The sequence below is a fragment of the Cephus cinctus genome, unplaced genomic scaffold, assembly GCF_000341935.2.
Source record: "Cephus cinctus unplaced genomic scaffold, Ccin1 Ccin1_scaffold0022, whole genome shotgun sequence".
NCBI lineage: Eukaryota > Metazoa > Arthropoda > Insecta > Hymenoptera > Cephidae > Cephus > Cephus cinctus.
Window position 1 is genome coordinate 42,563 of NW_014332770.1, and position 16,476 is coordinate 59,038.

General features: G+C 45.3%; 1 protein-coding gene across 6 annotated transcripts in view; it reads left to right on the forward strand.

Annotated features, from left to right (window-relative positions):
* LOC107266580 (telomerase-binding protein EST1A) overlaps positions 1-16,476 on the forward strand; it is a 75,095-nt gene that overhangs the window by 14,861 nt on the left and 43,758 nt on the right. For all 6 annotated transcript variants that reach the window (XR_003059406.1, XR_001537451.2, XM_015737197.2 and 3 more), the window contains one exon: positions 7,431-7,576. Coding sequence is in view for 4 of the 6 variants with exons in the window: in XM_015737197.2 (XP_015592683.1) it covers positions 7,431-7,576 (146 nt within the window). In the remaining 2 variants the exon portion in view is untranslated. The remainder of the gene's footprint in view (positions 1-7,430; positions 7,577-16,476) is intronic.

The following is a 16,476-nucleotide window of genomic DNA, read 5'->3' on the forward strand; positions in this document are numbered from 1 at the left end:
CGACAATAGGCAGTTCCAAGCGAGCATCCGAGGACTTTCTTGTTCGCACGCTTGCCAATACCTTGGCTGATTCTTTGTGTCAGGTATAGGTTAGGTTACCGTAGTCCTTCGACTACCGGGGTACCTACGCCACTGTCTCCGACAGTTTTGGCACCGTGAAGATGCTGCGTGTCTCCGACGTAAATTCGAGAATGAAAATTTGAGTATGGAATGATCTCAGATCTGTTGTCTCTTCTGCTGTCGAATCTTCTTTACCGACTGGACGGTCTTGGACGTGGCCCCATTGCTTACGTGCACGGTACTGGTGGGTACGCTTGTTCGCGCGTTGTTTATAGCCTTCGCTAGCCCCGGGCTCAAATGCGTACACGCTGCGTGGACACTTCTCCGATCTGTATCTAAGCTGCTGATTAATTATTTGCATATTAAACGGGGCGTGGATGCCTGGCGCGATGCCTCCAAGATTTTCTTTGATTTTCCCGTGAATTTTTATACCTTCTGAGATTTCTTTTTCTGGATTATCGTTAACTTAATACGGGAGTCACACCAGTGCTCGGTGTATATTGATTCGATCAATCTTCATTCTTTTTGATCGGTCCAGATTGATCTTACCGATCTCTACAATCTTGCTGATGGGCGGATGCCTTGGTGGATTTTTTTTTAATTTTTATACTCGTTACGGCAATTAAACTTGTCTGGAGGTTTAATCTTGTCATTAATATCATCTTTAAAAAGATTATAAAGATATACGGAACTGCCAGTTTGAGATTATCATACGCGTTCCTGATTGGGTGGCGACCGGGTAATACGGCCTGGTGAAAAAAATCTGGAAAATTGAGTAAAAATGTAAAACGGTCGCATAATAGGATTTACCAGTGGCTCACAGGGAGTCTGTACGATAGATTTTGTAATCTAGATAAAGACCTGAATGCGTTATATTCATAGGTATTGGTATGGACGATACCGATTAATCTGACGCCTGATTACGTTCCTGGTTAATTGTTCGGCTGGACGATTATCTCTTACGGGACGAGGCGATCGCGCGATATTAACTGCCCACTCCTTTTGGCGAACACTCAACGGGCAGGTTTATCGTTTGGATCGTAGCTTCTCGTCGCCATCTCGGATCCCTTGATTCATAGCACTCTTGAATATTATTCTTAGCTCACGCCTCTTTTTCTGCTTAGGTAAAATCCATTTAATCTCCTGGCGACAAGCTGAACTCGCAACCAACGACAATTTCATTAAATGGCAGCGATCAAGGTTTACCCGTAACGCAGCGACGGGTCGCTCGAATGCCTTTGAATCTTCTTTATTTCGTTTGGTGTCTGGAGGCTGTGCTCAAAATAGTCTTGTGTCTGTAAATAAAAGAGATTTCTTTCGCGAAGATATAAGACGCGTTTACAAAACAGGGGGAGGATTGGCTTATGATTATTTATGAAAGCGACAAGAAGATGGACCAGTCGCTAAATTAGAGGGATGCGTTCAGATCTTTTTTTTCTTTACGTCTCACAATTCCAATTGGATGATCTTAAAGGATTTTTGGGCCTTAGTCCCAAGGGATGATACTTGCCGGTCCTTTTGACGCTATGCACCCAAAGGGTCCCCACTAAGGGCCTTATAAAGCTTCTAGAAGGCAAAGAGAGTAGTCGAAGGTACTCGCTTGATCTCTGGGTGGATTTTTATTTAGCGACAGTCCAGTTGCCCGTGGGAACGAGTTTCTTTCTTCGCGGGCCCTTAATGCCGTAGCGGACCTTCTCAAGGTCGTCGCTTCATATAAATTCACCTATTGCCAATTCGATCTGTTCCTTTACTTTTTTTTCATCTTCATTTTTTCACTCTTAATTCCGATCCCTTTACCATCCCCTGCTCTTCTTAGTGGTCAGGACGTAAATTCCTCGTCGTCTTCGGCGGATCCTCCAGGGCCCATTGGTCAGTCCCCGTAACGGATGTCCTTTATTTTTATTTTTTTTTTTCTTGACAGACAGACACAAAAGGCAGTCCTCTCGGGACGCTAAAAATACGCGTAATTGGCCGCGAGCGATGACTAAAGAGGCGCCGAGGGCCCGAAATAAGAGCACCTGACAGATTCACCGGGCCCAAATTCAAGTAACGAGTATCTGAATTCACGGGACCTGTTATGCTAAACGTATTCCGCAGGGTGTGTCAACCTGCAGGTGAAAGAAGAAGAAAAAATGAGATGAGATTAAAACGGTAGGAAATAAGGCCCACGTAGTAAATATGTAACTGGGCCTAATCTTATTCGCCCAGCTCAAGTAGATTGGCACCGCCATCGTCATTGGGCCCAGTGATCAGATTCGACAATTTTCACGAACAATGGAGGCCCCATTCCAGATGTAGGTGGCCGTTGACACTGTAAAGAATCTGCCAATTTTTTTACGGGGCACGTGGCCCATTGTGATATGGGGCCCTATAGCTATTATCCCCGGTGGTATTGTTTACGCGAGATCCGTGTAATCGCCGATTTCGCCCGTGCCACGTTTTTACTCTTTCCTTGAATGTGGCAGAAAGTGAAGTCGAGTGAATCCTGCGGTCGATGCTGCAAATCATACTGAATTCTTTATATATATATATATGTATACACACACGCGCGTATACCCGTACTCTATATCCTATGACCGTATAACCTCAAACGCCATTATGACTCTCGACCTCCAGTTAATACCTAACGCATCGAGAGGGAAGCTGGCAATACCAAAATTCCTGTTGGCAACCTCATCCGAAGGCGACGTCGTCGTACCCGAAGAAAAAGATTTTCCAGTAGTAGCTGGCATGCTTGACCCAGGCCATTTGACCCTGATGACCTCAAGCGCGCTAGGCAATTTCCTGAATGCACCCTCCCCTCGATGCGGCACACGTAATTACAAGCTACTCCTCATCGAGCGTTTGCGATGAAAGTCCTGGGTCCTCCAAACGATTGGTAGAAACGGAAAATTACGATTCAGCATCCCATTGGGTTCAGGAGCCTCGCTCTCTAAAAAACCTGTTGGTTCGTGACGTATGTGTGTAATTTTCAAAAATTCATCAACTACACGTATTACGTATTGTGACTCGTTAACAACCTCGGCGATTATGATTACTCCAGCGGTAGATCTACCCAGGTCGGCAGGAATCTCTGTGGGTGCACAAAGGACGGCGATGCGTCCGCGGCGTGGAAGGCGGAAAGAGACGAAGACACAGTGTGGACGATCTTGGACCCAAAGTAGGGGAAACTTAATGTCCCGGTAACGGGGATGGGTATGGTTATGGGGCCTCGGCCCACGCAATCAGAGGGTCAGCAGGATGATCTATAGAGACGGGAATGCCGTTATGCGCTAAAGTGCAAAGTTTGTTAGTCATAGAGTCGAGTGGCGGCGTCGGCGGGATCGTTCGACGGGACCGCGCCGGCTACTAGAGTTACCGGTGCGTATCTGCCTCCCGGGGCAAAACGAGAAGGTGGACCCCTGTCCTTCACTGGCGGGTTATCGGCGATGCCGTTATGCCCTAAAGTGCAATTCTCTCGGTGAAGGACCTGTCTGTGTATTATGCTGGCTGGTTCCTGGTTGCGGGTTACAGGACGTTGCGTCACTTCCTCACAGCGTGATAGGGCCGAGACCCGAGAGACCGTATTGACCTTGCGACCTCATCGGTTACAATAGGAGAGGTACTTGTAGAGAGAGGGAGTCGTATCGCAGTAGACTGTACATAGAGAGAGAGAGAAATATTATGGGAAATTTATTAGAGACTTGCGAGGCATTTTCAGTGCATCAGTGACAGGCACGGGACCTGGTTCTGATCGTGTGCCGATACACCTTGGTGCATTGACTATTGCCAAGACAAATTGACTAGGATCTTATTAAGGCTCCACGTAATATCGTGGCGGTGTATGATAATGACGTTTTTAGTGTCTACCAAAGAGCCGTAAAGTTTATCTTGAACGGGTGTACCTGTTGGACACGCCGACAGAGCTGTAACTCCTCTTTATTCGGTGTCGCGCTGCAGGACGTGGACGTACGAGCTATTTGCTTCTTCCTTTCGTCATTTTATGTCTGCCGGGAGTATAGGTAGTGGATGTACATAGATATACGCTTAGGCAATGTCAAAGATTCTCTGAATAATATATGTATATCAGATAGTTAGATGCGCCTCGTAAATTTTAAGTAGCGTCCGCCAAACTGTTGGAGCGCGCCTGGTGTCATTTCTGCGAACTAAAGTACTTCGTCAAACCGACGACGCACGGCGCTCTTTCACTCCGGATTCGTTTCACGCTCTAGAGATGAATTTTTCAGTGGATCGAATAAGGGAGACACGGTGTATTCGTTTATTGCTTTTATTTCTCATCTTTTCTCTTTTTTTTCGTATCTTCTTATTCTCGCCGCCACTTCGCCACAGGGCCTAGTCCCTTTGTCCGGCCATTGAAAATTAGAATATCGTGTATCCGGTCGGGTGTTAATAAGTCTCGGGGTTTAGTGGCTACACGACGGAAGAGGCCGACCTGCCACGAAGACTTTGCCAAGACTGCGTGCGAGCAGTAACCCGTATGGGAAACGAAATGGGAATGGGCCGGTTATATAGCCCTGTAATTTTCAAGTGACGTGTCCGTACCGATAGAGTGAGAAAGAGAACGAGAGCAGGACCGGTGAGTGCTGTGAATGAATATACATTAATTCGTCGTAAGTTTAACTAAAAACAAGCTGAACATATTTCTTCCTTTATTATCCGATTGTAAGTGGAATCTTCAAAACAAACGGTACTCCCAGACACAATGACTTCACGGATAGACACACGAGCGCCATCTTGGAAATTAGAATATTACAACTCGTAGTCAGCCGGGTGTTAATAAGGACCAGACTTTACAGCCCGGGGTTGTGCTAGGTCACGCTGTACCATACAATATATTTAACGTGGGAATGCTCATCTTCGCGTTGACTCTCCCTATACACTGTAGCTTCGCGTGCGTCACAGCATATTGGCTGCTACGACGCCGCATTATATTGCCGCGACTACGGCAATGGGAATTATTCCATTCGAACGCTCGTCTCCTTCCTTCCGCCCACGTGAAAATCGACTTATTCGCTTTATGCGCTGTTCCGGCTCTTGCGGCTGCACTTATTGTAAGTAAGAAATGCATTGATACCGATTGCCAGTTTCTTTGACCTTCCCACCTTCCCTCCTGTCACTATTCCCATCCCCTTAACACTCCTGCTCGTCTCCTCGTCTGTATCGGGCATACGTGTATTATATAGTAACTTGCTTTTATCTTTTTACACGAGGGGTGGGCAAACTTACCAGAGGGATTTTATTACACGATTAAAACCTCTTTACACGCTATCTTCATCCCGTTTCCTATATTTTTTTACCCGACTCAACATAACCTAACCCTTCTCGGTGTCTCCGTATCTCTTTATCTCACTCTTAAGATATCCTTTTCTCGTTTTAAAGTTTCAAATGGAGTCGACGATTTCCGTCTGCCTGAAATTACGTTGCTTGGTCTTCTCAGCGTTCCTCGGTGCCGCGAACTGGTTATTCGCAATAACCGTCACTTGGCCCAGGTCTATCTATATTTCCGGGATAATTCAGCTCCGCCATTTTAATACGTGGCATCGAATCAGAACCCATTATTACACCGTTCTCTTGGCTACAGGAAACACGGCGAATCCTCATGAGACCTATCCATACTTACCGTCTAAGATATACGGGGTAACTATTCACACAGGTGTGAAGTTGGCTACACTCTAGTATCGGGTATACCTTTAACATAACCTCACCTACTTCAGTGCATCTCCATCCAGTCGTACCCGGGGAATCATACCAAGGCTATAAACAACTACCAACTGTGGTCTGGGAACAATCCGTAAACTCATACGGTGCTGTTTTATTAACCAAAAGGGGAACGCGAGCCAATCGGCATACCAGGTCGAACTGCGACCTTTTGGTTTAGCACTGTCATTTGCTGGATACGCGTCTTCCTGGCATCCTGCGGTGGTTAACGTGTCAAAGGTCACGTCACGAGCTGCCTTGGATTACAAGGGAGGATCAAGTGAGACGTTACACGTCCCGTAAATTTTCTGCTCGCAAGACTGGGAAGTTAACCGCAATTCACGGGCAAGGAGTCGCGCATGCGCGCTCAACGAGCGGCACGTATGCGCGCGGGAAATTCAAATTACTTTATGCGACGCATCGAAATAATTTCTCAAGACGCGCTTTTACGATCGCTATACAGAGTATCTGTGGTATCATATACCTATGTCTTTTAACTTTCTACCCTTTTATCTACAGTTGCACCCACCCTAAGGAGCTTCCGTTACTAATCACTACCCACACCCGGTGCAGTGCTTCCTACCGATATATGTCCTTACCCTCGTATACGAGCCTTAACCAAGGCAATGCCGACCCCAGCCGTTACATACCTGACGTCCAGGACGGTTCCTTTGACTTGCTGATATTTAAAGGAGAATCTGGCGTGCCGAACCAACAGCAATGAGATTCCTTCCGCATGGCTCGCTGGATCCTGGGGAATTTTTTAATATAATTTCTCATACGGATTTTTATATTTCGTACGTGCATAACTGCGCGATAGTCCCACTGTCGGATGCATATGTGTATGCACTCGTGGTGGGTTCGATGCTCGACACTGTTACTCGTGGTACCCGTAGACCGGATAGGGTCTGTAGGTAGTCGATATCACGTCAATAAGAAGCTGCGGTAAAGAGAGTGTAGTATTTTTAACGGGTAGTCACTATATCTGTATACAGGTACCCATTTGCTTATACGTATATATATAGTCGCGTGTATAAAGTACCACTTGCTCTATAATATATACGATAATTTTAGCAGCGTCGCTCCGTTATCCTAATTACAGACAGCCCCTCTAAGATTTATAGATCGCGCTGTGATTCCGTTGTCGGTATTTATACGTATGCACGTGCATCGCATGTATGCATGTTTGCATACGGTGGATGCTGAGAGGAGCTCATCATCGTCGAAGATAATAGTTAAGTGGATTCACGCTACCAGCTGGATTTACGCGTACCTTCTTGCGCGTTATTAATTTTTTTTTTGAATTTTAGCTAAATTTGAATTTTTCATATTGGCTATATCGCAAATAGACATTCGTATGGAGATTCTTGGGAGACTGTACAGGGTTGAGGCGGGATGTATAGTGGGAATTGGAATACCGATGAGTATTTCTAGAGGGAAGTTCGAGCGACAGTAGGTTCAGCGTCCTGTTAGCCAGACAGTCAATAAATCATGCAAACGGTTACTATTCTCGAGTAAATCGATTTTCCACGATTTATTCGGTCCTTCGTCAATTTTCAGAATAAACCGTATCGCGGCGTATATTCCTCCCTTATTGGCAGAGGGGAGGGGTGATGGGGCGGGGGGGTTGTGAAATTTCGTGTATAAAAAAGTTCCTTACTTTTTTTTTGCAGAATGGAAACCTTTCAGGAAGCCGGGATACAGATGCTGAAAGAATTTCGCGCCCTTCTGCAACACTCCCCGCTTCCGCTTCAGGGTACCAGACTTCTTCAGCTACTGGCGCTCAATATGTTCGCCATAGACTCGACTCAGCTTAAGGGTGAGTGATATTTACATTTTATTTAATAAAAAACAGATACACCTCCGCGTCGGCCACGTGGTACTACGGAAATGAGATCGAGGGCAGGGTAGGGGGGGATGATGAAAAAAAAAAATTGATAAGAAAAAATGATAAAAAATTATCATCAAGACACTTGCGGATGCTGCACTCAAGATTCGATCTCACGCCTCTAGAGTTTTCTTATTTAAATGTTATCAGCGTACCTCCAGCGCACGGAGACTTCATTGTTTCGCAAGGTACCGCCTCCATGTAACGCACGCGTGCCTACCGAGGCATCTCGTTGCAGGTTTGCCAACCTACTGGCAAGCGTCGAGTTAACGGCCTCTCGTAAATCAAGGTAAACGAGTGCCGACCGATGCCAAAAGCCGTACGAATTCAATATCAAACGGGCCATTCCCCCCCGTAAGTGGTTAGCACAGAGCGGAATGAAACGTCCCTTTTTATTATACAGGGTGTCCCGTGGGATCTCCTATCGAGTCTGGAAGATTTTTTTGCTGCTCTTCCTAAATCCTTCCCTTGACCCCACCCCTGGACCGTTCACGTGTATAACCACGAATATCCTCCGATCCTCTCTTATCCTTTATCTCTTGTCTTTTCGGAGTCTGCTTCTTTTATTTTTTATTTTTCCCCTCCCTTCTCATACTCCTTATCCCGGTCTCCTTCGAGATTCTCCGCCTCGTTCCGGTGTTATTTATATATCCCAGGGGAATAGCGTCCTGGGTGGGGGAAGGAGCATGGGGAGTTAACGTGGGCGTAGCGCAGGGCGCATCATCGTGTCCAGGGTGCACCAAAATGTATGACCGTAAATTCTAACAGCGCTGTTTGCCTTTACGATGCAATTCGCGGAACCGCAAATCATTGCGTTTCGAAGAGAGATAGTTTGTACGAGGGGGGAGGGAGGTAAGGGGAGGGAAGGAGGAAAGAACGAAAAAGGCCAAGGAAATAAAATAGCAAGGGCGATGATGGCTTCTGAAAGTTTTAATGGGCAAAGGTGTGGTTATACTAATCGGCTTCCTCTTAAGTATCCGCTCGGCCGATGATGCACCGGGTAAAAGGATGGTGGCAGTTCGTTATGGAGATTATACGATTGCACAGCGGCAGCCTCGTTTGAGCTCGAGAACTCGTAAATATTCCTAGTAATCGTGAATTCGGGGGCCCTCGATAAATATTGTGGAGCTGGAAGAGCGTCTAGTGACTTTTCTAGGGAATTTTTTTTTACACGTGCAACATTGCTCTCACCGACCACTGGTTCTATGAACTTCGTATGCTTAGCGGGAGCAAGTGTATACATATATTGGTCGTAAAATTACGTAATCGATGAACGCGTACGGAAGGCGTCGCGACGCCAAAGCAGATTCTTATGCTGACTCCCGATCGCTTCTGGTGGCGTCCTGTTCATCCAGACTGCAGATATCTAGCAAGGCGCCGGGCTCCATTGATTTAGAATGGTGGCAACAGCGGCCAAGGACGACCGCGTCGACTTCAACCGATCTCGAGATTCTCGGCCTGTTACGATATTCGATATGTGATATTTCATTCGATTCGATAACACGTATTCGCACCGGTACCGCTATGTGTACATGTGTGTGTATATATATATATATATATATATATCGTCGATAGTACAAGCTCCCATTAATCGACATATAGCTAACTGCTCTGTCCCTCCCTGTTAACCAAGGCGCCCGCGAGCCCGATAATTTTTCAAGGTCAATCTGACGTATGGCACGCATTAAAAATCTCATCTCTTAATTAAACTCCCGTAGCGAAACACTCGGATCCCAAAATTATGATGAATCTCTACATGGGCCATAGGACGTATTGACAGGGTCCCGTGCTCGTCGACCTGGACCAGGTTCTCTTGTTTTGAGATACGTAGACGAATATCTACCACGGACCTAAATTGGATGCTGCGAATAATTCTGTGGCTGAATCCAAAGCGCCACGTGGTTACCGACCTCCGCCACTCTAATCAGGATCATCCGAGTCTCCCACTCTCGCTAACGAACCAGTCCCGGAGTAGTCCTGGCGCCGCAGCATCCTAGATCAGCAGCGGAAGGGGGCCCCCTGGACGTTTCCATTAGATTTTTACCCTCTAATTATCGCAAATGGTGATCGACGTCACATGGGGTTGTCCTGGCTACGGGAGAAGAGAGCAGCTCTCGAGGTCGGGTAATGCGGGAGCCTCGTAGGTGGGAGCGAGAGGTCCAGATGTCCTTCCGCGATCGGTATTTCATTCGGGAGCCTCCCGTTAATCAGGGACCCGATTCGTTACGTTCTAAGGAACTCTGCTTTACCGGCCGCAACCCTACCTCATCGGATTAGAACCAATCGGGGTCTGGTTCGTTATTGAAATGCTAATCGGTATACTGACTATTTATTCGTGTCACTGCCATTGATATTTACACTCATTGGACTTGTTGCTAAAAATTTTTTTCTTTTTTCAAGACAAATTTATTACCGACTCTGCTACCTTGTACGCTATGGCAACTCATTTATGTACTGTGGACCTTTCTTGTGTCTATATAATCCTCGGTGGTTTACTTGACTGCTGCGCTGTCTTTGATTCTAGACAGCCAATAGAGCACTCATAGGCGCAGGGGATCAGGGGCCAGGGGGGATATGCCTGGTACTAGGAACGGCTATGGGGTCAGGCCTCCGAGGTTAACACAGTGGGAGATGGTTAACTATGAAACGAGATGGGAATGACCGTGGAACGTATGTCTTATTATCGCAAATGGAGACCTAATATCCGGTACAGTTAGTCATAATTAGAGAAACCCAAAGGTGGGTCCAATCACGGTAACCAATCAGGTTCCTGGGACGATCGATGTTGAATTCAGAGAGATATTTATCGGGAATGTGTAAAATCTTGATTTTGATAAATAATCCTTAGGAAATTTTTGAATGTGGGATATGGATAGGATATGCTGGTGAATAAATTACGAATTTCTTTTTTCTACTTAAATCTATATCTTTTTAATCATAATTGGCACTTCTCTTTTTTTTTAACATTCTACAGATATTTCGCTTGTACCGGGAACTCAGGTTTCTCGTTAATTCCTTGACTCTTCTTTGTTCAGTCTGTCCTCTTATTACTGCAGTAAACTCAATTCTTGCTGGTTAAAGCCCGAAGGACGCCGGAGAACAAAGTTTTCGTAAGTCTCCGTTCTTGGGATAAAAAATTGTCTTATGGTCTCTTTATAAAACTATCACGAATACGGTATACTGAAAAAAAATGCAAATCCATACTCAATCGTGTTTGAATTTTAGGAATTTTTTTTTTTAGTCCTCATTCCTAATAATTGCACAAATTTTGTCCATATTTAAATTCCCACGCTACCAAGTGTCAATAACTTTGAAAACGCATGGGAATCTTTCTCCATTTTTTTTTCTTCTTTTCTCTTGCTCATCCGGATATTTAATGACCGACATCGAAGTCTAAACGAATCGTGTCCAAACATAACCTAAGTGACCATAAACAGTTACCAAACCTGTCCATTCATAGGCAGGACCAGTGTGACACGTCTGGATTAACATATTAACACGATTATACTCTTCCGAATCTCTACGATCCGCTACGACATGATTCACACCAGCCGCTTACGGTATTCGTGTGAAAAAAAAGCAGTAATACCAATCAATAACATTAAATCGATTCCGCGCACAAAATCCATCGATCAATCGTCACAAGCCGGTTGGGACAGTGGCGGGTCGAGTATTTCCAAAAGTTGTAATAGACTGCATTGAAAAATTCTTTGAGCTCCCAAAGTTCAAATATATTTATACAGATGTCCGTAGTGCGACCGGTAGTGAGATGCTGTATGGACCAGTGAGGCTCGAAGCAATATATACGCTGGGGCATCCGAGGCGGAGGCTGCACGGAAGGTCCATTGGATGCAAGGCGAGATGCAGATGATCCGTGATTATAGACATTAGGAACATTAGCCTTGGCGCTATGACTCCTTGCAACCTCAGGATTCAACACTGGCATTTCACGTCTCTCCGTTAGTCACGCGATTAGAAATCATCTCCGATCCTCTCCAGGATCCCTACGGCTGATATATATTCAGATAAGTGATTCGAGATGCGTTATTTACAAATTTATACGTAGCCAGTGATCCAGCGTCATTCCTGTCACCTTTCTTAATGGATCATGAAAATGCACGCAATACTCCACTCTCGTATACCTATATCATTAAGTAAGATTAATACCCTGCAATATGCCTATACGCGTCGTTCGGGTAATGGGTATATTTATAAAATTCAATTTTACCGCCCTTTCATTCTGAACGTCACTTCCGTCCAAAGCCGCCATCTTGGCTCGACCCAAAACGGATGCGCGTCGTCGCCCGCTACTCCGGAAGCCGATAGAAGTCCAGAATCAATTATTCAAAGTCCAGACCCCGCGTGAATGACCCGTCTGAAGTTGGCTGCACCGTCAAACGCGAGAATCGATATGCGGCAAAGTTCACGCCGTTATCGGCAAGCGCGCCAGAATTATCCCTTAATATCTTTTATTTTCCCTCTGTTCATTCGCTTGGCCCATCTTATTCCTCCACTTCGTCGTACGTGTCTAACTTCACTTCGAACCCCCCCACCCCCTCCCGTAGCGCACGTGACTATCTTCACGTCGTTACACCTACCCCAGCAGACGTCTACGGGTTCTGGCTACGCGTAACTTCAAAATCCACCAGATTCTTTAAAATGATTACGTACTTCTATAATAATAACAACAATTCCGTCTCCCTGAACAATGACTGTTCGTGACTGGGACTGACTCCTGGTGTACCACCGAATCGCCCTGGGCCGCTCTTCAGGTCCTTCAAAGACCTGAAGCCGTCACGAGGACCGTCCTGAGACGCGCGAGGGGACGCGCAATCGATATACTAATTGGGGAGGAAAAAATTGCCTAACGACTATATGTACATAGATAATAGATGGCATAGTCAGGCCGAGGTTCGGTACAGGAAACAGTGTGCGAAATGATTAAGACACCAAGTGTATTATACGTACGCGTATATTCATGTACCATATATACCTTGTTTCCTATGTAGAGTTGTACACTGTGATTATACCCATTTCTTAACTCCATGTATACCAACCTTCCCGAGTACTTTATTTTCACACTGGATTCCCATTAATTTGGCAACATTATCATATCATTATATCGCCGTGCTCTTCCGCATGGGTTTTGTACCCACGTGTCTACGTGTTATGGCTACGGATATTTTTACTGTTTATAGTATATACATACGTATATATGTATATTGATACTATCCCTTGTGGGTTTACCGACTCGAGTACGGATTCTCCACAGGATCTTTAACCTCCTCGACTGTCGTTCTTTCGTCTATACCTGAGTCGCATACGGAGACGACTTAGACCCCTCCAGTACCTTAGTCTGTGGATTAAAGTTGGCGCACTTCTTTTTTTTCTCTCACCAATAAGAGTACCAGAGAGTATTAGGTGTAGGCACGCAACGCGAATAACCCGCCTATTGAAGATCTTCATCTACCGTGTCTTCCTCGCGCATCCCTGGCTGACATAACTCTTATCCCTGGCATGAAATCCCTTCTTGTCCCTTGGGTTATGGTCGGGATGTATATAGATATCGTTGGCTCGCGTATAGATATTTATTTTAAGACGCCGCCGACAGATGGTATCGCTCTATGTCCCGAGAATTAACATAGAATTTTTGGCGAACTTGACTTCGCTTATTTATTGAGCTTGCTGAAGGAGGTCGTTGACCTCTTGCGCCGCGGCACTTGAACCCTGTTTGGTATTGGTATTAAAAAAAAAAGAAATCGACTTATGAGGATAAATTAAATATTTCTTTTTTTTCGACAGTATTTTTCAATCACCCGGTATATAAGTTTGGGAATTTTTTTTTAATTTGGAATGTCGGCTCTTTTTTTTTTTTGTGTAAATAAAATTTGCCGGTTTTACCGTAAAAAAAAAAATTCGCTGGATCTGTGTCGCCAGGATGACATCTTCACACGGCGTTACTTCTGGTATTTTTGCGACGTCGGGCGTCGGCGTCGCGTGTTCGCAGAATGGGACGACCTTGATTAAGGCCACTTAAAAACAGCTGATCTCCTTCTTTTTTGAATTCTTATCCGACGGGACGTCAGAGCGTCGAGGTGGAGGATGCCTGGCGATCCTGGCGTCTCGGGCAGGCTGCTGTTTTGCGGTTTCACTTCCTGCGGATAATTCGCGATGTCTTTTCTCTTTCTTTCTTTCTTTCTTTCTTTCTTTCTTTCTTTCTTTCTCTCAGTCAGGTACGCAACTTTGGGTATCTATCCGTCACGATCCACGGAACGAATCAAAGAGTCCAAAAAGACGCCTGCAGCCGAGCCAGCGTAGGCAATACCGCATAGTAGGCGTCGCGGCGCTCAGCGTCCAATCCACATTCATCACTTTCCCACCAGAATTCCTCAGCTTCCCACATCCAACGAAGAACCCTTCTTCCCACGGAGGATAGATGGCGTTCCATCCTTGACTCACCTTGTATACCCATGGCTGTACCCACGTCGGTCCTTATCGTCCTTACGTAATCATCAGGGATCTTCGGCATTCATTATTCTTTATCGCGGCGTTAATTATCAGAATTATCAGCACCTGCACGGACACTCCATAATCATTATAATCCACAGCTTTGAACTACCTGGAAGCCAGATCCTGGCGTTATTCCTCCTGGGAGTGGGCGGGAGGAAAAGGGGTGGCAAAATAACCTCGTCGCGATTAATTACTTTATTTAACATTGATAACATTAACATTGATAACACTTCCGAACCGCGATAACGATATTACCCAAGCAACAGTTCGATTAAATCACACGGTCGAGCAGTTCGTATCAATTTACCTGATCTTGTCGATACCGTTAATTAACCCGGGTAATAATTCCTGATTGGCCAGGAGGACAAATGACCGGGCAGACATCCTGATGAAAATCAATACCCAAATTGACCCGTTGAAGCCTACCTCATTAGCGTCCCAGCCTAACGGCCAGCTTGGAAATTAAATTAATTTGCCATACGTAAATTTGCCATTAGACACCCGGTATACGTGGGCAAGCAGGGCGCATCGGGTAGGGCCAGATATCGTATCGCGTAGGAGGATACAATTTTAGGTATACACGGGAATAGCATTGGGTAATCGGAAGCTCGATAAAGTTTGAGTTCGATTTTATCGATTCTCGAGAATAAAGTCCGCGCATGCGCGCCGGGATATATCGCTAACGAATCTGACGTTGATTTCCTGAAGCGGGACGGTATCATAATTATCGCGATCGTAATCGCGGCTCATTAGCATCACGGCGAGTCTACCGTCACGGACGGGAAGACGTCGAAAGCGCGTAGCATTCGAAATGTAAGGCCCATTTTTAACGTGCCCGGGCCCCCATGACGATTACAATCAATTATCATAACGTTATGATAAATGCCCCACGAGCCACGGTACCGTTATAGCCCGTAATTTTCGTCATTGGCGTAACGCGTGTGATTTCAGTGGTGAGAGAAAAAAAAATTAGACGAAGAATCAGACAGAAACGCAAAGGCAAACCGGGAACCGAATAAAGAAGATACTTTAATTTCGGGCTCCCAATCTCGTAAGACCCATAGCATTGTATGCACAATTTGGTAAGATCAAAATTGCTCCCTAAGTATACAGCTGCGGGCGTCACGTGTGACTAGGAATTTCATACATGCGCTCGTTATTCCCATAAGCTTTATGTGGCACAGCATCCCTACCCCGCGGGACCATCATTATTTCATAAGATACATCATCTCCTCGCGGGATCCGTATTGATGCTGTGTATGTGTGTCTGTCCTTTTTTTACCTTTTATTTTCCTATCAAACAAAACTCAATCCAAATCGGACCTCCGAGATCATGATTTATCTCCCGTAACACATTGCGACACATCCTCAGGCATTTATAGATCGATATCGATTTCTCGATAGCCATGGATCATTAACGTACACTCGATCCCCAGTGTAAACCTGATAAGTCATTAACGGTCTGGCTTTATTATCTTAATTAGGATTTGACTGGTTAGGTAGCTGCTTGCGAGATGGACCAACACCCAGAGATCTGGACCAGCTACCATAGTAGCTTGTACAGCCTGTAGACTGTGTACAGATTTTTATGGATCCGCTTGGTACGCCTGTCACTGTCTGCTCGGAGATGATTGGCCAGACGTACGTTATCGCTTTCGTATCGATATCAAAAAATGCGAATATTTTGAATTTTTTTTTTTTTCAAAAATTTAGCTATCAAAAATGGATATAAGGCCCACTCGAGTTAAATTCCGTCTAACGTATTCTCGCCTTGTTTCGATAATTTATGTCAGGTTAGCCGGGGCATCACCTAAGTAGGACCCATCCGTCAGATCGTCACGACGATCGCATCAACCTGTCGGAGGCTGCCCCTTGTAACGTCTGAATAATTGCTTCTGATATTCAGACCTGCCCATATTGACTCTTCAATTTACTTTATCATTATTCTGATACCCGCTGAGAACAACGGACCCCTTATGTATCCCTGCCGCATATATGTATACATATATCTGCGTATAGAAACACGAATACCGTACCTTCGATACGTTAAGCTTCGTTCACATGGGATATATTTACCGATTCGATACGATCTTGCCCGATTTCATAGGATTCATAGGTAAAGTCATTATCCGCTTTACGCTGTGGAATTCGGTATTATCGGTATTTCCGTATACCTGTTCGCGCTGATACGTCCACCAATTAATACCAGACATCAAAAATACGGCGAATTGGCAATATCGTATTTTTTTTTTTTACAAATTTTGATAGTCATTAAAAATAATTTTTTGATATCTGACCCGACTGGGGGAATATTGGGGGGG